This window comes from Peromyscus californicus, unplaced genomic scaffold (assembly GCF_007827085.1).
Source record: "Peromyscus californicus insignis strain IS unplaced genomic scaffold, ASM782708v3 Scaffold_10__1_contigs__length_136768540, whole genome shotgun sequence".
Classification (NCBI taxonomy): Eukaryota; Metazoa; Chordata; class Mammalia; order Rodentia; family Cricetidae; genus Peromyscus; species Peromyscus californicus.
The window spans coordinates 34,350,546-34,377,815 of NW_026294391.1; the positions used below are offsets into that span (position 1 = coordinate 34,350,546).

Here is a 27,270-nt window from a genome sequence, read left to right on the forward strand (position 1 = left end):
TTGTACCTTGGTGTAGGGAGCAGGGACTTGGACCTGCCTCAACTGAATGTACAAGGCTCTGCTGACTCCCCATGGGAGACCTTGACTTGGAGGAGGTGGGAATGGGGGGTGGGTTGGAGGGGGAAAGGCTAAGTGGCGGGAGAAGGGAGGAGGTGGGAGCTGTGGTTGATATGTAAAATAAATAGAAATTTTTTTAATAATAAAAAAGGGGGAAAAAGAATGTATCTCTTCTGCTGTACCCATAGAGCAGTGTCTCACTCAACCATCATCAGAGAAGCTTCCTCTTGCAGTATATGGGAACTAACACAGAGACCCACAACTAGACAATGTGCAGAGAGTGAACGATTGTGGAGCACTCAATCCAAAGTACGATATCTCCATCAAACGCTTCCCATCAGGGTTCAGGGAACTATGTGAAAGAGGAGGTGGAAAGATTATAAGAGCCAGAGATGGTAAATGATATCAAGGAAACAGTGTCCTCTGGACACAACAGGACTGATGTACTATAAATTCACAGAGACAGTAGCAGCATTTATACAGCATGCACAGGTTGAAGGGCAGACAGAGACCCAACACTGAGAAGGAGAAGTAGACATAAGCTACCATCTCTAACCAAGAAGCTATCACAAATTGACAACCTCTTACATAAGAAAATTTAGTTTTCTCCAAAGTAGTCTCACTGGGTTTATTAAACAAACTTAAAGGAAGGCCCCTTATGCCCAGGGTAAATGGCCAACAAAATGAACTCAATGGTATTTTTGGAGGTTCTTTATCTCTTATTGCTTGCTTTGAGCATTTTTTTTGTCTTATTGGTCTTCTGTTTGTACATTATGGATTCTGATTTTGTGTTTTTATGGTTTTTGTTCTCGTGTGCGTGTTTGTGTGTGCGTGTGTGTGTGTGTTTGTTGCACTTTTTCTTTGTTCTGTTTTATTTATTTTGTTGTTCTTTGCCTGTTTTCTACAGAGAGAGAGAGAAAGGGCATGAAGTTGGGTGGGTGGAGAAGAGGGATGGAGCGGAGAGGAGTTGAGGGAGGGGAAGTGAAGTTCAGAAAATTATTTTTTGTTTAAAAACAAAAAAGGAAGTTCTGAAGTTCTATTTCACTGATGAAGGATGTGATCTAAGAATCCCTGTAGAAACTTGAAGCATGAGTGCTACCAAACCCTACTGTCTGTTTGTATAGATATCCATAGCAGAGTTTAAATTACAAATGAATAAGAAAGTAAAAATAATGAACGATGTACTAGAACAATTACCACACATGATATAATATCTTAAATAGACATGACATTTGCCACAAACATGTGTTCTGTCATTAACCACAAATTTAAACCATCTTTAGAAGTTGTGCTGGTTAGTTTTATGTCAACTTGACACAAGTCATTTTAGAAGAGGGAAATTCAGTTAAGAAAATGTCCCATAAATAGCCTGTGCCTATGGTGCATTTTCTTGACTGATGACTAATATGGAAGGGCCTAGCTTACTTTGGGTGATGCCACCTATGAGCTCATGGTTCTGAGTGTTATAAGAAAGCAGGCTGTGTGAGCCATAAGGAGTAAGCCAATAACCAGCACTCCTCCATGGCTTCTGTATCAGCTCCTGCCTCCAGGTCCCTGCCCTGCTTGAGTCACTCCCCTGACTTCCTTTGATGATGGACTGTGATTTGGAACCATAGATGAAATAAAACCTTTTCTTCTCAATTCACTTTTGGTCACTGTGATGGCTAATCACGGTTGTCAAGTTGACTACATCTGTAAATAACTAAAACCCAAGTATCTGGGCATACCTGTGAGACATTTTTTTTTTCATGATTGCATTATTTGATGTGGGAAGACTCACCACATATCTGGGCTATGACAACTGGTGGGAGCCAACTCAGAGGACATCAAAGAAGGAAACTTTTGCTTTCTGCCTGACTGTCCTCACTTTCACTATCAAGTTCATCCATCCTGTTCTTGAGTCATGCCTTCACTGATATTAGAAACTACATCTTAGGGATTCTAATGTAGATGAAAAACTGGCCTCTCTCTAGGACCTCCTGGGACTCCAGCACAAGACTGGGACTTCTAGTACATCCATTCTTACAGATACAACTACTATATGCTTGGTCTTTCTGTCAGGAAAATGACGTTGTTGAACTACTCACACCACAGCCTGTAATCCACTCTAATAATTCACACACACACACACACACACACACACACACACACACACACACACACACACACATACTACAGTTGTGGCGTTTTTTCACAGAAATTGAAACCATAACTAAGACAGAAGTTATCCTTGTGGTAACATTTTTTGGGAGTACATTGTTGCTCTTGGTTAAAACAAATTTAAACCAGTAGATATCTCATAGAGACAGATACACTCAAGGTAACATTTACATTTGCCATGGGATATCTCTCACTTAGAGTAGATGATCCATGTAATGCTTCAGCCTTTCCTGAATGTGTTCACAATTTCCACAAAGAAATTAGAGAAATCTTTAAGGATGGCAGATATAGGAATAGATCATCATCAATATATGAATGGTATTGAGATGATACAAAGTAACGCTTAATATGCCCAACTCTGTGCCATCCTTAATTACAGCCTCCCAAGCATCATTTGCATGATAGTGCTATGCAAAGTGACTTTGTTTTTGACATAAAACTGTTTAAGATATATGCATGGAAATACTTTTATTGTTTTTCAATCAGAAAATGCCATTGCGTCTGAAGGCTGATAATAATAGTTTACAAGACAAGAGTATACCTCTCTTTCCAACCTTACCAACCAAATAACATCTTCTTTTGAAACCCAACACCATGCCATAATCAATGACTCTGAACATCTCTGAACAAGCCTGAGCCAAGAGATTGATTTCAACAGATGATAGGATTATCTGTAATGTCTGCTTAATTCGTTACTGTATTAAGGAAAATTTTTATACATGTGAAGGGATGTAATTGCCTACTCTAACTTAACATTAATTGGGAAGGTATCTGATTGGCCAGATGTAGTGTTGCAGGCCTTTAATCCCAGCATGCAGGAGGCAGAGTTAGGAGGATCTCTGTGAGTTCAATGCCAGCCTGGTCTACATAGTGAGTTCCAAGACATCCAGGACTATACAGTGAGATCTGGTCTAAAAAGAAAAAAGAAAGGAAGGAAGATTTGACCCTAAAAACGAATAGAGATGTAGTCAGAATTATAGATTATGTACATAATATTCACATCTTCTCTTCAGTGTCATTTATAATACCAGAACTGTTTTAAAATAATCTGATAAAAGTTTAGTCATATGAAGGTATCCTATATAAGATCTTCTTTAGCAACATTAATTGACATGAGAAAATGTTCATAATTTTAATGAAAAAAATGGGAATTCATACTTGTTATCAATTTTTGAAAAGAAACATATAAACAATATGCATATATTTCAATACCAAATGCCAACACTAGTACAAGCTTCATTTCATTATAGAGATCTAAGAGACATTTCAATAAAAGATTATTATATAGAAAATGGGTTTGTAATCTGTGGTTTGACAGTTTAGGTCAGTCAGCAAGCAGGGATAGTTTTATGAGTGGGTGACTTGCTAAGTCTTTATCTGAATAGAGAGAAGTTTAGAACAATATTTTAACTTATTTTTGAAAGACCACAATAGTGAATTTGATTAGTTAGGATAGTGACCTGTTTGGTCACTTATTTTGAGTTGGACAAGATTCGTGTTTTGTCTTGTGTACAGACATGATTATGGAGTTGTCCTCATTTGGTCTTAATCTATTACAGTTACACAATGCTCTTATTTGGCATCAGTGTTTTGGAAAATGGTTTATGCTCACAAAGAGAACAGCAAAGCTTAGATGGTAGAACCAGGCCTGGCTCCTAGCAACACCAAGGCCAGCTAACAGCACTAGGCCAGCTCCTGGATGTCAATGACTGATTCTCTTTTGCATCTCACACACACAAAAAGATTATAATTATTCTTATCATTTTCTGGCTGTTTGTGAGATTCTAAGTACTATTTTAAGTGTTTTATATCCTTCCAAACTATTTAAATCATCACAGGAACTCCATGGAGTACATAGTATTATTATTCCCATTTCCCAGAAAAAAAGAACTAAAATAAAAGGGTAAATTTATTCACTTGATAAATGGTAGGTAGTAAGTAGTGGAGCAGGATTCAGTGCCATAGTTATAAATGTTACAGCCTTAGTTCACTCTAGTGTTTACATGTGCAAGTAATTTTTAACAGAGGTTACTTTTAAAAGGTGGTGGGCATAAAGGGAGACAGGTATCTTCCCTTCTTTCTTATTTTCTAAATTTTACAGTATTACTATGCATTAATAAATATTTAATAAGGTAAAGAAATCATCTATGAATAGACTGACAGAAGCTCTGTTCCCAGTGTTACCATCCCAAATCCAAACCAAAGTCTTCAGAAGTGGTCGTGCTTCCATAGAAGTCTAAAAGGAGAAAAACACTGTGCAAAACACGTGCACACACATACACACTTTTCTCCCTCCTGTCTCTTTCCTTTCCTCTTTGCCTCTTCCAACTCTTTTAGCTTAATTTAAGCAATGCTAACTGTATTGCATATAATAAAAAGATTGCGGAATATTCGCTATCAGGAGGTTTTGACTCTGCATCAAAGTGGGCAAGGTAGAAGTCCCCTCTCCTGGAGATACACAAGGACAGAGTTGGAAGAATGAGAAGACAATGCCTTGGTCTCAAAGAAACTGATCTGTGTGGGAGGGCAACACAGCTGGGCAATGCAGTGTCTCCTGGTCTAAGATTCCGTTCCGGAACTGCAGAGAGAGAGAGAGCACTGGGATCTTTAGGCTGCAGAAAGGCTGGTATAAAAAAGCAAGGAATTCTAGGGATGAAAACTAAGCAAGGTTGTGAGGGAACTATTTGGAAAGACAAAGATTTCAGAATGAAGAGCTTCGCCCAAATGTTAAAGGTTGCCAAGTAGACCTGTGTGTTGATTTCTGTTCTCTTACTTTTGTCCCAGGGCTGGTGGTACCAGGATTTGTGGAACAGAGACAGATGTTAAGCCTCCTGACAGGTGCCCACCCACCACCTGCGACTAGCTTAGTGGAAATGAGCTGGGTTCACAATATTTCCCGCTGCCACCCTCACCCTGCACCCTTCTCTCTTGTTCTTTACCGGACTGAGTACTCAGAGCAGCCACCCTGCCTTTTAGCACCTCAACTGCTCTTGTATGTATGTGTGTGTTGGGGGGGGGGAGGTGTTCCAGTGCTGGTGCCCTTGCTGCAACTCGTGCTACCTCAGCGCTTGCAGGGGCACAAGTCAATGAGGCTTTTCCCTCCGCGATCATCGTGAATCAGCAAAGCGCTGCAGAGCAGCAGCATCTCAGGGAGCAGAAATTAAGATGCTGGGGGAAGGGCACAAACGGAATGTGGCAGGGGAATTTCTAGCCGGGCTCCGTACGTCCTTCCTAAGAAGGGCAATATAGAGTGCAAGGGGGATGTGGGCTGGAAGCTGCGGGACTCCAGAGGAGCCTTCGAAAAGAGAGCTGTTTGGCGAAAAGCGGGACTGGCAGAGAGAAACCAGCAAGAGACAGGTGGAAGGACCTAGGAAGCAAGCTCAGGCCGAAATGGACAAGTGTGTCTGTCCCCAGGGTGGACAGATTAGCCTTTGCAGGCATTGCTGAAGGATCATAGATGTGGTATAGGGAAAAGAACGGGAAAATTTAAAAAAAGATTCCCAGTTCCACGACTTCCTATCTCCAACGTGCAAGTTCTCAAGTTCAGTTTGAGAAGTAAAGGGACCCATTGGTGTTGGGGAGTCTAGGAGGATGGGGAATGTTAGGAAAATGCCTCTATCAATCGCGTTCTCCCCCTCCTGCCCAGGGCTGGCTTGTCTGTCTCTGTCTCTCTGTCTGACTCTCTCTCTCTCTCTCTCTCTCTCTCTCTCTCCTCTCTCTCTCTCTCCTCATCTCTCTCTCTCTCTCTCTCTCATCTCTCCTCCTCTCTCTCTCTCTCTCTCTCTCTCTCCTTCTCCCTCCCTCGCTCCCTCCCTCCCTCTCCCCTCTCCCTTATTCCCTCCCTCCCTCCCTCCCTCTCCCAATCTCCCTCCTCCTCTTCCTCCTCCCCCACTATTCCCTCTTCCCTCAGCTTGGATTAATATGCATGCCCATGCTCAGTAGTATGTGCCACACTCAAGGGACCGCGCCTCCCGCCACCGACACTTCCCATTCGACCCTTGGCACTTAGAGGTCGAGCAGACCAACCAGAGGTTTGGGGTGGACAGATCAAGCTGTTGGAGCTCTGAACATTAGAACCCCTCTTTGTGCTCTGGTTCCCACCCCCAAACCCTGGCGGGACGGGCGCCCTCAGTGACCCAGACTCGGTGGATCCCACTCAGTCTGCATGGACAGACCCCGGGGCTTAGAGCGCGCAAAGAAATGCGCTAAATTGTACCTGTGCGTGGCCGTTCCTGCCGCCGCAGGTCTATCCCAGGCCGAAGCCGGCGCCCGCCTTCTCGGGGAAATCTCCCCAGGGGAAGTGTGAGGGGAACCACAGTGGCTGCCAGCTAGCTCATGGCTGGCGCGCACACGCACAAGCCCAACTTTGCCAAGCCTTCAGAGCCCCTCGGGCTCCCCCGCGCCCCCTGTGGCTCGACATACTCAGAGACTAGTATATCTCCTGGTCTGAGATAAGGGTCCCCCTACTCTCACATTGTCGTGTGTGGAGGAGGAGCAGATGGAGTTAGGGAGAGAAGGGGTTTAAGTACTGACTCCTGACTAGCCTTCCCTAAACAATCTACACCCTCAGGGGCGCCCGCACCAGCTCCGCTGCACCAGATCCCCCAGACCTGCCAGTGACGACAGAGAGAGGAGGAGGAGGAGAAGGAGAAAAAAGAGGCAGGATGGAGATAGGGGAGTCTGGCCACAGACTCCACGGACTGACTGAGTGTCATTATCAGCACTTTTTTTTTATTGGGGAACGGGGTGGGGAGGGTGGTGGAGGGACGTGCAGCAGAACTGTCCAGTTTAATCCACTCTGGAACGACCCAATTTGGGGCTCAGGAGAAAGATTGTCCTCGGACACATTTGGGGTGGACGGACTCCAGACGCACACTGGTCCCCTGTGGTGCCCCTGGGAGCTGCAGTGTTGGGGCGATCTTAAATGGCTCTTACTTGGGAGGAGGCGTGATTTCCACGCTGGAGCGTCTCGGTTCCCCACCCCCTCTCGGCAACAGCCAGTGCGCGCCACCACCTGAGCCTGGCAAGAGCTGGGGCGCACGCAGTCCTCAGCCTGCTTCTTTCCTCGTCTGGAGAGACTTGGCTCGAAGCGGGTCTGCCCGACGCCCCCATTCTACCCCCTAACGGGAGAACTCTTTTACTTTTTTTGTTTGAAAAATTCGGGCCATCTCTTTATTTATCTCCGAGTCTCCCGGGAGGAGGCCAGGGGGTGGGGTGCGCTTGGCCCGCCGAGCCGGGGGAGGGGGAGCGCGCTGAGAGGAGGGGACTGGGTGTAGCCTGGAATTCTCCGTCCTCGTGTTCCAGGCTGGCGCACAGAGTCTCCCGGCGCTAGCGCCACCGCCGCCGCCGCTCCCCGCGCCATCCCGTCGTTGGCTTCGGGGATCGGGTGAGTGGGGTCATGACGCGCCGCGGGGGCCGCTCCCAGCCCCGCCCGCGCTGAGCGGGGGACGCGGCAGTGTAGCGTGTCGCCCCCCAGGCCGGGAGGGCAGCAAAGGGTGGGGAGGGCGCCCCGGGTAGGGCGGGGGGTGGGGGCGGCGCGGAGACCGCCAAGCTGGGGGGCTCTCCGGGCAGGCGCGGCTGCGGGCAGGAGGGCGTGTCTCCAGCCGGAGGGGACCCTCCCGAGACGCGGCGCGGGACTCCCCGATGGTGGTGCCGCCGCTCCAGGAGAGCTCAGGGTCTTGCCTCCGCCGCCGTCGCCGCCGCCGCCGCGGGCGCCACCACCACCACCGCCGCCCGCCGCCGCCGCCGTCGCCCGAGCCCGCGCCGAGCGTGCGCCTCGCCCTCCTCCCGCGCCCGCTCTGCTCTAGGATGCTGCGGCAGGTTCTGCACAGGGGGCTTGAGGACGTGTTTCCTCCCCGGCTTGGCCACTTCATTGCCAGTCACCCGGTCTTCTTCGCTTCGGCGCCGGTGCTCATCTCCATCCTGCTCGGCGCCAGCTTCAGCCGCTACCAGGTCGAAGAGAGCGTGGAGCACCTGCTGGCGCCCCAGCACAGCCTAGCCAAGATCGAGCGCAACCTAGTCAACAGCCTCTTCCCGGTCAACCGCTCCAAGCACCGGCTCTACTCGGACCTGCAGACCCCTGGGCGCTACGGCCGGGTCATCGTCACCTCCTTCCAGAAAGCCAACATGCTGGACCAGCATCACACGGACCTGATCTTAAAGGTGAGAGCCGGGCGGGTGCGGGCAGCCCCTGGCGGCGCGGCTGCGGCGACCGGGCAGGCTCCGCGCGGGGGTCCCGGCTGAGAAAGCCGCCTCTCCTATCCCAGGCGGTGGCTGCCCTACAGGGGCTCCCCTGCACTTCGCGCCCCTGGGCAGGCAGCCTGGAGTCTCTCAGGCACCAAGGTAGGGAGTGTCCGGGTCCGGGTCCCGGTCCCGGCCAGGCCCTGCCCTTACTGCCTCTGCTGTCACCCCGCAGCTGCTGCAACAGTTGGGGCGGCGGCGGCCGCCACAGTGCTTTAGTCAGTGCCGCTTGTTTTGGTCGCAGTGGGCTTGGGGGCAGGGAAGCTTTGGGATAACTGGGCCAAGAAGAAGCGGAACAAGAGAATACATTCAAGAAAGTCCCGCTGCTTGAGAACAAAATTACTATGCAGGAGGAAGGAGGTGAGGTTCAGAGACACCGTTCCCCTATCCCACATTTGTCACCTCCCTTCCTCTAGCCCCCCCCCCTAAAGTGTTTTGGGAAAGGTTGGTGTGGGTTGTATGTAAGGGACAGAGAATGTGAGTTGGCATGCTAAGGAAAATAACACCCACCCTCAACCAACCAAAAGTGCAGTCTCTGGTGAGGACCGGGGCAGCCACCAGCCCGCTCCTCCCGGAGCAAGGTAGCCATTTATGTATTTGAGAGTGGGAAATGGTGCTGGCAATTCAGTTATTTCATCTTTCATAGTACTTTCAATGCACTTAAATACAACTTCTTTGGGAAAAGAGAGAAAAGGTTGATATACTTTTATTTGGGTTTATTTGAACGCGTGGGTGAGGGGCAGATCCAGAGGCCAGAAATCAGGAGCCGGGATGTGGCCCTGAGAACATAACAGGAACACAGAACAGAAACTGGTTGTGCCATCAGCCCCGGAGGTGGGAATTTGATGTGCAAAGTGAGGTTAATGGTGATAACTTTCAAGAAGTTCCCAAGGAAAGCTGAGGAGTGAAGACTAGAAAGGGAAAAGTGGAAAGACCATGAGAGCAAAAAAAGAAAAATAAAATAAAAGTGAGAACGTTTCATCTGAATCTAGGTGGAGACTATGAGGTTTGTTTACTTCAGCTTCTGCTCTCTGGAGGGCAGACAGGAACCAGTCCCAGCTGAGATGCCAGAGAGATGATGGAAAGTGCTGGTTTCCTGTGGGGTCTCTGGGAATAGTGGAAGGTTAGATTCTTCCTTCTGCCAAAGGGAGTCTGCTAGCGAGCCTGGGGGAACTCTTTACTCTGTCTCTTCCTCTCCAGGTAACCACGTGTCCCTAGAGACAAGCTCATTTTCCTCTATAATTTCCCTCTCTGTTTGTTGACACGCTATTCACCAGCAATTAGTAAAGAGGGGGATCTGGCTGGGGACTGACTGGCATTGGAACATTCTCACATCCAGTGGACTGTGGTATTTCTAATGGCACACAAATCATTGCACATATTCAGTTATTGCAGAACCTTATTAACATTAGCCCTGAGATGTTGGTTTCTTCTCAGAGGTTGTTTTTCAACATCAAAGTGGGCTTCCTTTTTTTTTGTTTTTTTAATACTTCAGAGCATATATTGTGATACAGAAAAATACAGTTAGGAATGTTTATTCAAGAATGTGTGTAGTAAAACTATCACAGGCTTAAGGAAACTAGAATGTAGCAAGTCTGGCCAGTCGGAAATACTTCATTTTTTTATAGATGATCTTCTAAGTTGTGTTTCTCCTTGGATTCCCCCCCACCGAGGTGTTTCCATTGGCTTTTTTCTCCCTCTCTAACAAACCACCATGCCACTGTGACAGGCAGTCACCAGTTACATTCACGTCAAGGTTAATGAGACATCATCAACAGGCATATCAGACGTTTTTGCAATTATATTCTTTCTGTTTGCTGTTGACTGGTTCAAAACAAACCAAAAAAGCATATTATAAGAAGGCTGGGACTGGAGAGAAACAGGCTGGATTTGTCTACATGTCAAAGAAACAGTCTTGAAGTCAGTGGACTGTTTCTAAAAAATGGGATGATTTTTTTCATGGTTTAGGTATATGGGTAAAAAACAAAGCAAAGCCAAATGATGGTCAGAAACTCATTTCCAGATGATGGCTCTCTAGTCAAATCAATTGGTACAGCTTTATAACAACGCATACTTATGAAACATAGGGAATTGCCTTTGATTTTTAAATTGGATATCCATTTAATTCTTTATATACTCTACTCAACCCCTATTTTTGGTTGGTATGGAGCAGGGGGATAGGAAAATGGCTCTTCAGTAGTCATGGCAATGTAAAGTGTGGGAGTGAGCACTCCCCCCACCGGTTTTTTCTACTTAGAGACATGATGACTTGTCCTTTTCAAAAGGTATTGGGAGTGAAAGTGTTACTGTCCCTGTCACTGCTATGTAATCCCCATACTTTGTTATTAGCATCAAGGACAGTACCACAGACATTTAACATTATACACTAACAACCTCTGTGCATTTTATAGCATCTCATTTGAAGTTAAATGAGTAGGCAGAGCTGGAGCAGGGCTTGAGTTTTCTGGGTATTGCCAAACTGCAGGAAGCAACTTGTAGGGGCTGCATAAGGTACTTCAAGCATAATGTTTTTCTCTACATAATACCATTCAATGAAGGATATTGTTCTTCATGTATTAGGACACTTAATTGCTGAAGAAAAATAAAAAGAGAAAAGAAAAGAAAAAAAGGAGAAAAATAGACTGAAGGTAGTTATGACAAAAAAAGGTTGACTTTTAAAAATGTTATTAGGAGAATAGCAGGGAAAAGTCTGTTTGAAAATCTCATTAATCCTGGTTCAAAGGTGCTTTCTCAAATTTGTGCAAATGATGTGATTATGTTACTCTACTGTGTAGTAAAGAATTCGACCCCATACTGTGTAGGAGGTGACTCTCTCCAGCAGCCTCTGAAGGCTGCAAGGCAAGTTTATGAGTTTAGGCAGAAGTGGATAGAGTCCAGTGCTGTTAAGTAGGCCTCAGCAGTTCATTTTTGAACCCCTTTAAATAAACACTGATCTTCAAACGTCTTTATTTTACTACACAATTACATTTAGCTCCTTATCCTTTTAACAAAAAAACAACGATGATCATATCAGCTAGTTTCAAAGTAGGGCTTCACGGACTTTTTGGATAAATATTTTCATGATTATATAAGAAGAAATGTAAGGACATCCCATTGCTAATTAATCCAGGCTATAGCCAAGGAAATACTGGATTTATCCTAGAATCATCCATGTAGAGAGAAGAATTAGTATAGCTGAGTCCTCAGAACGTTCTTATGTTCTTATCATCTTTGCCCCACTTACAAGTTATAAGCATATCCTATGTTTAGATACATTGAGGTAGTGCCTCTACCACATCTTACAGGAAGACAGGGTACTCTTTAGAAGTTAACTGACTTATCCATGAAACAAATACAAAGACAGAACTGGAACACCAATTTGAACTATATCCTAGTGTTCTTTTCAGGATATTCCAGTCCACTGTCTTTCATATGATAAACTACTTTAATGATTTTAAATCAACATTTTTAAATTACCCAAATGAAATATATTTGACCAAAGTCTAATTTATATCCTCTCTTATACTGTCACTCTAATTGGAAAATTTTCTATTACACACACACATACATACATACATACATATATATATATATATATATATATATATATATATTCCAAACACACAAAGCAATACTTGTTTTTCATTATCAATATATTAAAACATGAAAGATAAACATGACTGTTTTCCTGATAAAGTGCTTGTTCTCTGGCAGAGTCCAGGCACATTCTATCCTAGGTCACCTACAGCCCCTGGCAGATACTTGTTACTCAATAAATACTTGGTGAATAGACCCTTTCTCACTTAGTAAAGCATTTATGCAATAGGTAAAGAAAAATCCATAGAGGCTACCTTGAAATGTAACTTCAAAATGGCATTTCAATTTTTATAACTTTATAAGCAGTTCCCAAGCAAACATCAAGTTTCTGTCCTTAATAACCTCTGCAGTCATAGCAAAACATATTTTGGCTTTCAAACTGATTAGGAGAATTTCCTTTGATATATATATATATATATATATATATATATATATATATATATATCCTCAAAGAAACCCCACAGGATATTTAATTCCATACCAGACATATCCTCTCACTAAGGATGTGGTTTTTCATTTACTAGGGAATCTCATTTGGCTCAAATATTGAGTTTCCATTTTATTTAAGCTGTTCATGTTCATGTTTAAGTACATTTGATAGAATTAAATTGCAAACAAGATTAATAGAATTTAACTTAGAGGTATTTGATTCAGGCATTCTGAGAAGGGCAACACAACTGCTAGCTTATGGTAATTAAAAAAAAACAGTATCTAGATGAAGATTCCAGCTTATGGAAATTGCCAGAAGAAATAATAATCTATTTTTTAGCTAAATAGTTTTTACACTTAAATTGTTTTCAACAGAACAAAATATACACCAGGGACTGTTTGGGTCTGTTATGCTTAAACATTTACCATCTGATTATTTACATATGAAGTTCCTACATAGTATTCTAAAAGTCCAGTATTGGGGTCATTTCATGATGTCATTATTATTAAAATAACTCATAAAGCAGTATTTTTCAACTGGAGATAACCGTGCCCCCACCAGGGAACAGCAAAATCTAGTGATATCATTATTATTATTTGTTGTTGTTGTTGTTATTGTCATAATGATGGTGAAGACATTGTGCTATTGATATTTAGTGGATAGAGGTCAGAGACACTGCACAGCATTCTATAATGCCCCATGTAACAGCCCTCCAAACAAGGTATTATCTGGCTGCAAATGACAGTCATGTCAAGTTAGAAAAATCCTCTTCTTTATGTGTTTGCATTTATTGAGACTTTTTTCAGCTATACTGATTAATAGGAAAAAAATATCAAAGAGAAGTTCATACCCTAAAGTCTTACTGAACATTGGGGACCAATGTTCTGATGTGTGAGCTGGTGCTCTTGCACAATTGGGCAGACACCAGATTTTCCAGTGTAATCTTCCTAAGATGTGGTTAGCCTGCCCTCTCCCATAACTTTTTCCCTTATAGTCTAATCATACCTGCTGAAGAGGAACCAAGGGACCGAATGTAGTCTAACTTCTTAAATGGCAAGCTGCTGACTTGATACCAGCCTTTGGGACTTGGCAGATAGTAAAGTGCCCATTATCAGTGTGCCTGAAGCTTCAATCTATAGCACTTGCCCACTTAGAACAGGATTTTTCTCACTGTGTGTAAGACCCCACTGTGAGTGTTAATCTGTCAAGAAAACAAGCAGGCAGCACTTTGCTGCCTATTACAGCTGTTCTACAAAAACTACAAAAGCAGAGCTTCATCCAAGGAACATACAATCAAAGAACCTTGAGTTTGGAAAGAACTGTAAAGGTCATCTCAACAGACTCTGATTCAGGGATCTGCTCTTAGGAGCTCTGGGTGTCTTGTTTGGTGACAGGTACTATGACACCCTGGGTAGTACAGTTCCTTCTATGAGTTATCCAGGTGGCAGACATTCTAAGAAAAATAATTGAGCCCAAGTCTGAAAGAGCAGCATTTTTGCATTTGTCCAGTATGTAAATTGCCTTGTACATGTTATTTTTGTACTAGGGGGAAAAAAAAGAGACTGAAGACACTTGATTCTCATTTCATGAGAGGTACACTCAAATAACCTGGGTACAGTCTCATTCTGTGTTGTCTGACTTTTAAGTAAACTGCATTTGAATAGTTAGTATCTCAAGTACCCACCTTACTTTTCTCATTTCAATTTGAAGAACATTACAAGAGAAGGTGATTCATTCCTATAATTCTAATACTTGGGAGGTGGAGGCTGGAGGTTAAGGCATTCATGGTCGTTTTCAGCTTCATGGTGAGTTAGTTGGAGGTCAGTCCAGTGTACATGAGACCCTGTCTCAAGAAACCAACAGAGATTTTAAGAACAATCATTTGCTCTCCTCATGCAGGTAAGCATTTTGAACCAACTTCGGTTATTATATGAGCCTAAATTGACATTTCGGTATAATCCCAAAGAGAAAACCTAATTTTTTAATGACTCTAAGATCTTAATAGATTCCACAAGGAAGGATGAATATTTTTTCAGTAACTTCCCAAATGGAACCTTTAAGGATCCACAAGACAGACTACAAACTTCAAAGAACTATTCAGCATTTAACTGGCGAGCCCTTATGATAAATAAGAAGGGAATCAAATGAAACAATTTATTTTCTTCTTGAGGTAGCAGCATCCCTTGGAACAGAAGCTAGGGAAATCTGAGCTGATAAACTTTGACTTGGTGGGATGCGCCATCTGTTACCTGATTTGGGGGCTCAGTATGAGCCCTGACTGAGAAGTGAGATAGGCTTAAAGTAGACCTTTGATGTCACCTGCTTGGTAATATATCACAGCCAGCAGGCCTGTCTGCAGCACTGCCTGTGTCTCTGCCACATACCCAGAAGGCCACAGAACTATGGAGGTATCCTGCCAGACTGATTTAATGACCAGCAGGGGAGGTGAGTAATCTCTAACCTTTAAAAAACAAAATGAAACAAAACAAAATGAAAATCAACACTAGTTGTTATTTCATGTAAGATGCCCTGAAAAATATATCATAAATGTTGTATCTTTGAGTTCACAGTTCACATTTTGAACAAAAGGGGGCAATGAGGGACTAGTGAAGCTAATTTGTATATTAGTGTTCTGTAAGAAATCCTCTAGAAAAGGTTGTTTTGGGTATTTTAAAAAATTTAGCTGTTCATCCAGGATTGTTGGCCCATGCCTTAAACCCCAACACTCAGAGGCAGTAGCGGGTACATCTCTGTGAGTTCAAGGACAGTCTAGTCTACATAGTGAGTTCCAGGATATCCAGGGCTATCTAGAGACCCTATCTCAAAACAAAAATCTAATTATTAAGTCTTCCACTTTAGATTTAAACCGTGGGCTCTAAGAACAGTCAAGATGAGAATTCATTTTAGTTTAAAGCTATTTATCTTGGGATAGGGGAGTAGGAATAAAATATAAGGAGTAGTAGGAAGCCAGCCAGGAGGACATTATCAAACAAGTGTCCACTGTGGGCACCCAGATCAAATTCTCACTAGCCCACTCAGGGAGACACTGGGAAGTAAGTGTATGAGAAGCTGCCTATTTATCCTCCAGTTCCAGCTGATGTATCTGCATATAGGAATAATAAATGATATGCATTTCTACATGCAGAATTGTCCCCACTTCTAGATATTTTAAATCCTCAATAAAGCACCACAGGTGATTGTACTAATTGACTTTGACATGTGAAGACAAGTGTAAGCTGAGAGAACATGACTGGAACCATAAGACCATCTGTCCTAAGGTCTTATATCTAGTCAGAATTTTGCATTTAAGCACTTAGGGTCCAGTTCCTAGATGATACCCATCCTTTCACTCAAGTAGATGAGGCTCATCTTCATGAAGCTTAAAGTCTTGAGACAACATATCTGTTTATTCTTCAGTTTTCCAAGAACCACCAGATTCTGAATAGATGATTCCAAGCAGGGCTTAGATACAACCAGATAATGTGATTTTAGTTGCTGAACCTCCACATTTAAATGGCTCATGTCCAACCACTCCTTATGAACTCAAAAGTCTGCAGGCCTCCATCTCATATCCAGCATCTTAACATATCTATTATTGTTCTTCCTAGAATTGCCCTTCTCCCTTTAAGATCTGATTCTCACACCTTCAACTTCTGAGCCTTTCTCAGATTCATGGCTCCTTCTTGTCCTTAATTCTGCTTGACTTGCACTGGCATCCATATTTCATTAATGCTAAGTAGAGAGTAGTACATAATTTTCTGTATTTTCATGATACTTTCTCTAGGATGCTGATAAATATCTCCTAGATCCTAGCAAAATGTGTCATGTGAATCAAGTACTTAATAATTAAATTATTGGCAATTGGTGACTTAGAGGATGGAAAATGTACTTTTCTTTCTTCTTGATTTATTTAGGTCAAAGAGATTTTTTTCACATGATTTCTTTAGGTGTCTCTTCAGTTTTCATCTTTGACAAAACTTGATGATAAGCATCTGCTCCATTTCGAGATTGGTGAGGAGAAATCCTTAGAAAATCAAACACCTTACCAACCTCCCTGGTTTGTGCTCAGTTTGGGAAGATATAAACTTCCACACTAAACAGTTTATTCCCATGGAGGAGGTAGAACACTCTGCAGTTCTCTTCAGGTATCCTGGAAGTCAACTCTTCACTCTAGACATATCCGGTTTTTGCTTGGAGTAAAACTCAAAATATTGGCCACTCCCATATTCAAATTCAAACATGAAATACTTGTTTGTTTTTCAAAATCTGGGACAAGTGATTTTCCTTGTTATGGCATTGCTGTTACAGAGATCTGCATTTCTATGTTACTTCTTCCTACTCCTCTTAAGAGTGAGTGAATCAGGACAACATAAAATATTGGTCACAGAGACGAACTTGAAAGAAATGATACCATTACAAAAATCAACATGTATCCTGTGAATTGAATAAAACCTGTAAGACTTTCAATTTCCCAGCTTTGGAAGTAAATACTTTTTGCCTATTCCATGATGCTCTCTTGCCGTCACTACTGCCAAAGTTTTGTCAATTCTCTCGGAATGTCTCAAGGAAAAAATCATTCTCTGTTCTACAGCTATCAACTTCAGTGTTCAGACGTTTAATCCGTTAATTTTGCAAGGTTTGAGTTGTTGGTTTTTGGTTTTGCTCTTGTGATTTTATTGCATATGGGGAAGTGATAGACTGAGTAAAGTTTACTTGACTGCACTTGGACATTTTAACCAGCATACACACATCACCTAGAACTATTGTTGAACTGTAGATTTAAACTATAGATTGTGATTCAGTGGTTCTGGAGTGGGACTTGCAATCTGCATTTTTGTTTATTTGTTTGTTTTCTTTCTTCTGGGGGATTTTGTTTTTTGGACAAGGTCTCTCACTTTAGCCCAGGTTACTTCAGACCCTAGGCAATGATTCTACCTCAGCCTCACAAATGCTGTGATTACAGGTTTGAGCCACCATGTCCACCTTAGTCTGCATCTCCATCAAGCTCTCAGGCAATGTTGATGCTGTTGGTCAGCAGACCACATTTTGAGGAACAAGGCTTAGATTTCGCTGTTGCAAATAGAATGATTTTGAATCAAGAAAGTCAAGTTTAAGCTCCCATTCTTCTAAAGTGTGTATGTGTGTATGTGTGTGTGTGTGTGTGTGTGTGTGTGTGTGAGAGAGAGAGAGAGAGAGAGAGAGAGAGAGAGAGAGAGAGAGAGAGAGAGAGAGAGAGACTTTGGTCAAGCCACTGAACTTCTTTCATTTGCACTGGGTGCAATGGCATCTTTTTCACCCATTTAAGGTAAGGCTACAATGAGATAAACATGTGAAAACATTGTGTAATCATATTCCTCTGTAGGCTGTATGATTGTATTACTATTTGCTTTTAAAATGACTGTTATTTCCTCATATGTGCCAGCTCTTTGAACACGATTATTGCCTGTTGAGTAAATACACATTGAGTAGTTTTTTTGATCCAACAGACAATAATTGGTGCTAGATCTACATCCTCAATACTCAGATTGCCAATGTGTTGGTCTTTAATGACTCCACCTGAGTCATTACAGATGATTAGATTCATCCTATTGTTGAGCAAGCAGCAAATCTGCACAAGTTCTTAATCAGGCAGAACTGTAGATAGGGCAGGATGCTTGGAATTCCAATTCATCCAGGTAGTTTCTCAGGGCTCAGAACTCCTCATCTTCATGCTTGATAGGAGCTTTGCACACAAGGAAGTCTTCAGTTCCTACCCAGGGATATACCACTGGTATAACAGTCTCTGGGAGGCAGTGGGCTCTGTTTCCAAGCCCTCTTTCCAGTCTTAGCAGCCTGACAAGAAAAGGGATTCTCCAATAATTTAGGTAAGAGAGTTCCTAACTCTTCTCTCTTACTTAATTTACATGACTCCAGTGTTTCCCTGGGAAATCTTGCTCACATAAGTAGGTCTGCAAGCACTTCAAAAGAAAGAGTGTTGTCAGAATTGCCCTAGATCAGGAGAACCAGGCAAATGATAATTGAAAATTCTTTTGAAACTGAACTGTTGGAAAATTTTGCTGACTGAAGATTTTTATCATTTAGGTCAGTGTATTTCACCACCCACTCCTTTTCAAGATTTATTTTTATAGGTTATAAAAGAAATAATAATTATCTTCAAAACAAATCCACCAGTGAAGATACATCTGCTTACCTGGTTTCCTCTGCCTTATGCTCTCAAACAAAACCATTGTCATTGTTAAGTGAGTGTTAATGGTGCTTCTCTAGTTTTAAAGTGCTTCTGAAGTCCTTGGGAATCTGTAGCTGCATAAATTCCCAGGGATGCTGATGCTGATCTGCTGACCACATGGTGGGCCTGAGGCACCTTGCTGTGTCTTTGTGTGTGCTTTTTAACTGCTTCTATATGCTAAAGTAGTAGCTCTCCAATTTGAGCCTAGAAGGCTTGTACAAATGTAGAATGGGTTCCACCATGATTTTCTGCATCAGTATGACTGAAGTAGAACCTAAAACTGTATCTCTTCCAATTTTCCAAAGTGGTGCTGTGTCTCTTAGTCCAGGGACCATATTTTTAGACCTCTGATATAATGCATCCCAGCAGTTAGCTGCCATAATTAATTCCAAAATGGTATTCTTGCCTTGTAGAAACTGGGCAAAAAATACAAGCAGGGTGCAAGTGTTACTATTCATTGGTGAATTCTGAATGATATTATAATAACTATTGTACAAAGAGTTTTATCTGAATCTAAATAGTTGAAGTTTGCAGCATAAACCAAGACATTTCCTCAGCTGCCTATCTCCAAGTGGTATAAGTTGACTCAAGGGGCTGAGCAGTATAAAGAAAATACTGAGACAGAGCAAGAAATTACAGAGAGAGAGAGAGAGAGAGAGAGAGAGAGAGAGAGAGAGAGAGAGAGAGAGAGAGATATGGATAGGGAGACAGAGACACACAGAGACAGAGAGACAGAGAGAGAGACAGAGAATGTTTTTACTACAAGCTTCACATTTACAGTTACCAAAGCTTCCTTTCTCCCAGAGACTTTCTATGCTGGATTATAAGACATTTGCCTTTCCATCAAAGCAAATCAGATCACAGCAGGCACAGATAATAATAACTACATGCTATGTTTCTGAGACAGGACCCCAGCTATGTAGTTGTCCTGAAGAAATATTACTCATAGCACTTGTTAAAGAATATTAAAGTAGATAGAAACAAATGTAATTATGGCATTTGCAGGAAAGTGGATACAACTTTCTGTAAATAATCATTTTGAGTGAAATAAGATAGACTGGGAAAGATAAAATTGCATATTTTCACTCAGAATCTAAATTTTATATATGAACTACATGAAACTAGACTGGGAACCATCATTTGGTGGAAAGAAAGGAGACCATGACAAGATGGTAGTAACATAAATGTTATGCAGGGTATGACCAAAATGCATATGTATATCACATACATGTATGAAAATATCATAATGAAACTGCTCATTTTGTATGCAAACCAAGAGACATTTGTTAGTTTAAATAAATGATAAGACAGACCTTACTCAGTCAGAACCATTGAAATAGGTATAGGATTAATATAGTACTCTGTGGCAGGAGAAAGAGATCAGGATTGATTATTAATACAAGGAAAAGTGGTAATTTATAGTTAAGGAACAGGGTGGGGAATGGTGGATGGAAACTTATTAGAAACATCAAGGATAAAGAGATTCTGGCTACATCAACCTGATATGATTCTTGAGGGAGGCAGGCCAGAGTGATTAGATATTATATGGGGTCATCCAGGAAATGAAGAATTTGGTCAGATGTAATTACTAGTGTAATACAAAGGAGGGAAGGGGTTCTGGCTAGGCAGGACTCCTGCTCAAATTATTTGACTCACAGACAGACAAGGAAGTCTAAAAGCCATGATGTAGTTGGAAAGAAATATCAGGAGCTTGGCTAGAGTTTTGTAAAGGAGAGGGTTTTTGTCAGTTTCCAGAAGTGAGTTGTCCACATGGAGAACCCTGACAATGAATGTTCAGTTTTAACTACTGTTGGAGTTTAGTGCTATTAGAGACAGATGGAGTTTAGTAAGCTCCAATTTGGGTCGGGTAGAATAAGCAGTGCTTCAGAACTCTACAGGTCTGTGTTTTAAGGCTGTGAACTGTTGAAGGGTCCTTGACCAAGTTGCTTAAACTCTCTAGGAGTCTCCATTTTGTTCCATGTAAAATTGGATCATCAAGACACACGTTTACTCCTGGCCTTAGCAAAGACCTCCTCTCTGGAGCAAAAATTGAAAAAGCACATTTCTGAAACTTTATCCTAGATTTTCCTCTACTACAGCCCCTTCAAAGCCTTCTCTTAGCCTACTTAAATCAACATGAGTCAGGGATCCATAAAGCAGTCTATACCCCTGGAGAAATACTTATGGTCACAGGCACAAGTCCACTAAAAGACTGAGATTTCCTTGCAAGATTATAAAGCATTTCCCCTTCTCATATTTTACCAGTATATGACAATGTTACAATATATTAACAATATATTGTAGTTAAAATAACAACAAGATACAAACTGTCTTGGTACATGTATGTAAGAAAGACGAAAGTCAAAAAAGAGACAAAAACAAAAACAGTCAGGGAATTTGAAACTTTGGGAGCCCAAACAACACTGAACATTAAAATGACCCCTGGCAACTAGGTTAATATAAATTCTCACTATGAAGGCCTATTATCTCAGATCCCATTAATCGATAATGTCCAACAATGAAAAATGTTTTACTCTGAGGAGCTAAAGGAAACATCAGAATCGAACCAGTATAAAACATATGTCAGAATTTTCATATAGAAGTTAAAATAACTACAATTAATATGTTGAGGACTTTAGTAGGAAAAGACAACTCAAGAACAGATGGGCAATATGATCAGAGATGGGAATTCTCTAGATTAATAAAAAATGCTAGCTGGGGACTCTCTGGAGGAATAAAAAAAGAAATGCTAGAAAGAAAAGAAACACTGGGGCAGAATTGAAGAATGACATGAAATCACCAATAGAAATAACAGACAAAGAATCAGTGAACTTGAATTAGTTCAGTAGAAACACCACAAATTGAAACACAAAGAGTTAAAGAATGAAAATGATAAAAAAAAAAAACTTCTTACAGAATATCCAACTGCAGAACAATATCAAAAAGGTATAATATACACAAATTTGGAATACCAGTAGAGAAAGTAGAATGAAGCAGTAGCCATAATGAAGTATTCATGGCCACCCCCTCCCAAATTAATGTTATACACTAAACCACTAGTCCATGTAGCTCAGAGAACACCAAGAAGAACACGTATTCATCACATCACTCTTATGCAAAACATATTCAAACTACAGAAAACCAAAGACAAAGAGGAACAAAAATAATGGCTTTAGTTATCAGAAAAAGACAAAAGCAAGATGAGAACAGAGTAAACTAAAGTATTGAAGGAAGAAATAAAAGCCCACCTACTTAAAATTCTGTGTCCAGCAAAGTCATACTTTAAGATAAAAGAGATGTAGAGACTTTCTCAGAGAGAATTCATTGCCTGCAGACCTGTCCTGCAAGAAGTTAAAAGTTGTTCACATTGAAGGAAAATCAGAAACTCAGATTTACATATAGAAAAGAGTTAAGGAATAAATGAAATTATTCAAAATATTTCAGTTTTATTATGGTTCTTTAAAACCCCTTCATTTAAAGCAATAACAATGTTTTGAATGATTATAACAGAGAAGTTAAATGAATGGCAACTGTGTCACAGATAGATGAAGAGGAAATGGGAGTACCCTGTTTTAACTGCAGTACATGGGAATCAGTGTAGTTTTATTTGAAGGTGAACTTAGGTTAGATGTAAACGTGCCCTGTAAGTATTAGAGCAACTAAAGAAGTATGGTTGATTAAGAGAGAAGATAAAAAGTTCAGTTAAAACCAAAGAAGGTAGGAAAAAAAGTAAAATAAAAAAGAACAATTGAAATCGCTGTAGACATTAGTACAACCATATCAATAATCAGCATAAATGTGATATATATATATATATATGTATATATAATCAGTCAAGCAGAAGACAGTGACTACCAGTGAATTATGAAAAAAAAAAAGGAACCGACTCTTTGTGTTCTATAGTACAGCCGTGTTAAACATAAAGATTCATATAGGTAAAAGTAAAGAGATAGAGAAAGATATATGGTGCTGGTACTAATCTAAAGAAAGCTCAAGTACATATATGAATTTCAGACAAAAGTAACTTCAGAACTAGGAAAATTATCAAAATTAAGGAGGGGCATTGCATAGTGATCAAGGGATCAGTTCTAAAGAAAATGCAAAGACACCTAATAACAGGGCATCAAAATACGTAAGGCAAGAAATGAAAGAACTGAAAAGAGAAGCAGATAAATTCATTATTATACTTAGAAACCACAACTTCATTCTGTCAGTGATAGATAAAATAAGCAGATAGAAAATATGGATATAAATGGCATGGGCAAAGTAAGCGGCAGTATGCCTACAGCTCTGGAAAGTTTAAGGATCAGACTATTATAATGACAGCTTTTATATAGGGGTACAGGTTAAAAAGGATAATTAAGATATTGTACATAAGGAGACCCACTCTTCCACCCAGGAAACCATTGTAAATCTATAAACCAAGAGGCTTAGGCTAGGGGAGCTATAGAAGGAAGAAATAAGATTAGTCCAGCATTTGCTAAAATGTATTCTAGGAAAGTTTCCTTTGGTGTTGTAATAAAACCAAGCTCTGTAGCCCAGTAACTTAGAAAAACAACTGGGGTTCTCATAATGAATACACACAGCCATTTTAAAGACTATAGAAAGTTCTTCTGTTAAAAAAACAAAGCAAAACAACAATAAATTAATCCAACCATAACAACAAAAAACTTTTAAATCTGTTCAGCTGAGCATTTGTAAAACTTGTTCAATATGGACACTTTCTGGTTTTTCGTTGTTGTTGTTTTTGTTTTTGTTTTGTGACCCCATCAACATCTCTGAGAATCAATGAACTTCAGAACAGACACTAAATCTTCTAGGCCCATAATTAGGCAGATAGAATCAATGAGGCTTGCAGATCACTGGACCTTTGAACACAGCAAGAGAAAAGGATGATTTGAGTTGGCAACTATCCTGCTTGAGTGAATAGAAAGAGGGAAAAAGGGCCGTGCTACTAACCACAACACAACAGTTGTTATAACCAGTTTAGAGGGAATGATGCAGCTGTTGAGTATGTTCCAGTTAAAACATTGTGATAGCCTATATCTACAAATCTTCAGGAGATTGATGGAAAGTTAGGTCTAGATTGGAAGACAGGTGCTGACGTGAACTGGAGGTAGGTTAGCCTAAAGGTGAGAAGTCAAACTGTGGAAATCAAATTTATTGTCATGAAGAATTTAGTGGGCAATAATAAGATCAGAGGTTACAGAGTCACTGTTTTCAGTAAAACCAAATTTGTAAATCAACAAATGTATATTTACTTAGAGGGAAACAAAAGGCTAGGTAGACAGATAAGAGGAGGAAAAAGTGTTGAGTCAGGGAATTCATTACAGAAGTGAAGGAGAGTTTCAGTGACATCTCAGAGAAGTCTGCAGAATGCATTTGTTGGCCAGGGACATAGTAGGAAGTATGGCTGTGAATAAACCATGCCCAGACTTTTACAGAACCTACTGAAACTCCATGGACATTTCTATATGCTGAACCATTTCAGATGTTCGAAGTCCTTTTTTGACTTTGCATTAATAATATTCAACTATGGATATCTGCTAAGAGTAAAGATGAAGATGAAGACTGAAAGTTAGCTATGAATTTGTGTCCTTCGAAAACATTCTTGAGTTTTAAATCAGTACACAGATAGAGTATACCCTGGAGTGGTGTTATAAGGGAGTGGGAAGGGTAGGGGCAAAGGTAGCAAGCATCAATTACTTTTTGGGTAAACATGGTCTCACTTGCTATGTAGTCCAGACTGGCCTCAAACTCACAATCAGCATCCCCAGTGCTGGTATTTTAAACATGTGCTCCCATGTCCAACATGAGTTACTTTTCCAACTGTTACTTGCGGACAAGAAATATAAAGAGTTTTTTATAGATGGAAGATGTGGCTGAAGTTAGAAAGCATATAGGGTCAATAAGGCCTTTTTCATACACGGGAAAGACAGCCTATTTCAAAGTGCATGAAAAGGAATTCGTAGAGTTTGAGAATGTAGAAGAGAAAATAAACTACACTAAGAAAGACAAAAAAAGAAAAATGTAAACCAATGAAAGAAATTGTCCTTTTAGAGAGGGAAGGTCATGACTTTGATTTTCACGAATGAGAATGATGGGTGCAAATGTAACTATCATTATGGATTTGGTATCAGCATGTTGAAAAAACTCAAACAATCAGACTACCGGAATGGGAGCTGAAGTGAATCTTGTCAAGTGCCAAAGAAAGAACATTCTAGTATTTGTGGTTGGGGCAACCAAATGACAATGGAATGAGAAGAGACTAGATAGTAAATATAAGCAATCTCTTTCATAGAGTTTGAGCACAAAAACAATAGTAAAGTGTCTCCTTCTTGTTTGGTCTCAAAGTGGGCTTTTACATAGAGAACAGAAATTGAAGTGGCAGAGAGGCAAGTTAAGAGAGTTCACACAGGACATGCTTAGGTTTCAGAAGAATATGATTTACAGATAGAGAAGGGTTTATTCAAGATGGGTTTTTTGTAGTTGAATAGCTCATCAGAAGAGACTGCAATGACTGAGAATAATTTAAATAGAAGATGGAATGGTGACTTTCCAATTCTATCATATGTCTAACTAGCTGTTAACTGTGGATGCATGTTAGAATCATCAGAGTAATTCAAATATATTACATAAGACCTCACACTCACTTATTTTCATCTCAGTGGCATAAAACTAGGGTGACCTACTCCAAATGTGATCCACAGACTGGCAGCATCTCCATCTTGTAAGACCTTGTTTGTAATGAAAACTCTCAGGCCCAACTTACACAACTAAATCAGAGTAGGCATTTTAACATGCCCCCAGTACACATTGATTTGTGAATACACTAAAGCCTAAAGTGCTGGACTAAAGCATAGTCTAGAGTGGGGCCCACACATGCCCACTTTTTTGAAGCTCACCTCTATGATTCTAATGTACAATCAGAGTTGAGACCATCCCTGCTATGGAGAAAAAATCATTTTAAAATTTCCTTAAACTCTTGTGATAAAAGTTCGTATCATTCCATATATATACCAAAAAAAATATGTAAAAACTGGAAACACCCAAATGATGCCTGGAGTTAATACCATCATACCACAGAGAGCATCATGGTTTTGATAGTGTACTGTAGTTATTTATATAAGATATTATCATTACAGGAATCTGGGTGGGGTATATGTGGGAACTCTGAACTCTTGTTTGTGATTTCTTGTTAGTCTCTCCTTGTTTGAAAGGAAAAAAGAAACCGTTTAAGTGAGGAGAGATCATGTCTAGCATGAGACAAACTGCTGTCTATCATTATCTAAGAAGTGAACAGGCTCTATCATTCATTGGAAGGGAGCCATGGGAGGAATTCCACTTCATAGGTTTTCCAAGCACCCACCCAAAGGAGGATGCAAAGTTAAGACCAAGAAAACTTAGGAAGAATGCCCTTGCACTTTTTTTTATCAAAAGAGTAAAACATTTTTTTGAGTGGTTAGGCAAGTGCTCTACCACTGGACTATATCTCCAGTTGCATCTTCATTTTTTTTTTTATTTTGAGAGATGGCCTCATTAAGTTGTCCCAAGCTGGCCTTGAAATTGCTCTGTAGCCCATGTTGCCCTTGAATTTCTGATCCTCCTGCCTTAGCTTCCCTAGTAGTTCTTATTGCAATTCTGCACCATCAGTCCCAGAAAAAAGTATGTAAAACTGAGCTAGACTGGGGAGATCGCTCAGTGGGGAACAGCACTTGCTGAGCAAGCATGAGTGCCTGAGTTTGAATTCCCCAACACCCTTGTACAAAGCTGAGTATGGCCACATACACACCTATCAGCCAAGAACTGTGAGGGGAAGTGACAGAAGGATCACTGGAGCTTTCTGACTGCCAGTCTACTTTAGATTCAGTGAGAAATCCTGTCTCAAAGGAATAAGGGTGAGAATGATAAAGCACGACACCTGAATCCTCCTCTAGCCTCACATGTGCACCCTCATGCATGCACACAAATATGAACATGATGCTACACACACACACACACACACACACACACACACACACACACACACACACACACAAACCCTTAACTTAAAATATACAATCAAAATCCTTTCAACCTAAGCTATCTTTTCCTCACTTATCTAACATATATAAAGAGAGAGGAGATGCATGGTGGATGGCCAGTGGCCTCTGCAGAATGATCTGTCAAAGGTACTACTAGTCTCTACCAAGAGCTTTACTCATTGAGTTACTTGCTTCCCACTGGGAGTCTCCCTTTCTAAAGTTATTTGTAAAATATGTGAAAATGTTTCCTTTCAGAATGGTCTGCTCTTCAGCATTTCAGTTTTCCTATCTTCTTCCTTAAAAAGAAAAGTTGCAAAGCCTGCTACTATTTACTACAACAATACAGAAGCATTCTGTAATATGCACTAAACACATTACAGAGTTTGGCAATTGTTGGAAGTGGTTAACTTGACATGGAAAACAATTTAAAAGAAGACTGCTGTGTTCTCAGTTCTTCTATTACATGATGTCTCGGCATTAACAAGAGAAACACATAAGCTCATCCACTTCTTAAATTAAGTGAAAGCTTATTTGAG

At 41.0% G+C, this 27,270-nt stretch overlaps 1 protein-coding gene across 1 annotated transcript in view; it reads left to right on the forward strand.

The window, feature by feature from the left end:
* Positions 1–7,745: 7,745 nt before the first annotated feature.
* Positions 7,746–27,270, forward strand: part of Ptchd1 (patched domain containing 1) — a 52,828-nt gene continuing 33,303 nt past the window's right edge. Inside the window, exon 1 of the mRNA XM_052730433.1 lies at positions 7,746–8,379. Within this exon, the coding sequence (XP_052586393.1) occupies positions 7,861–8,379 (519 nt within the window). The 5' untranslated portion in view covers positions 7,746–7,860. The remainder of the gene's footprint in view (positions 8,380–27,270) is intronic.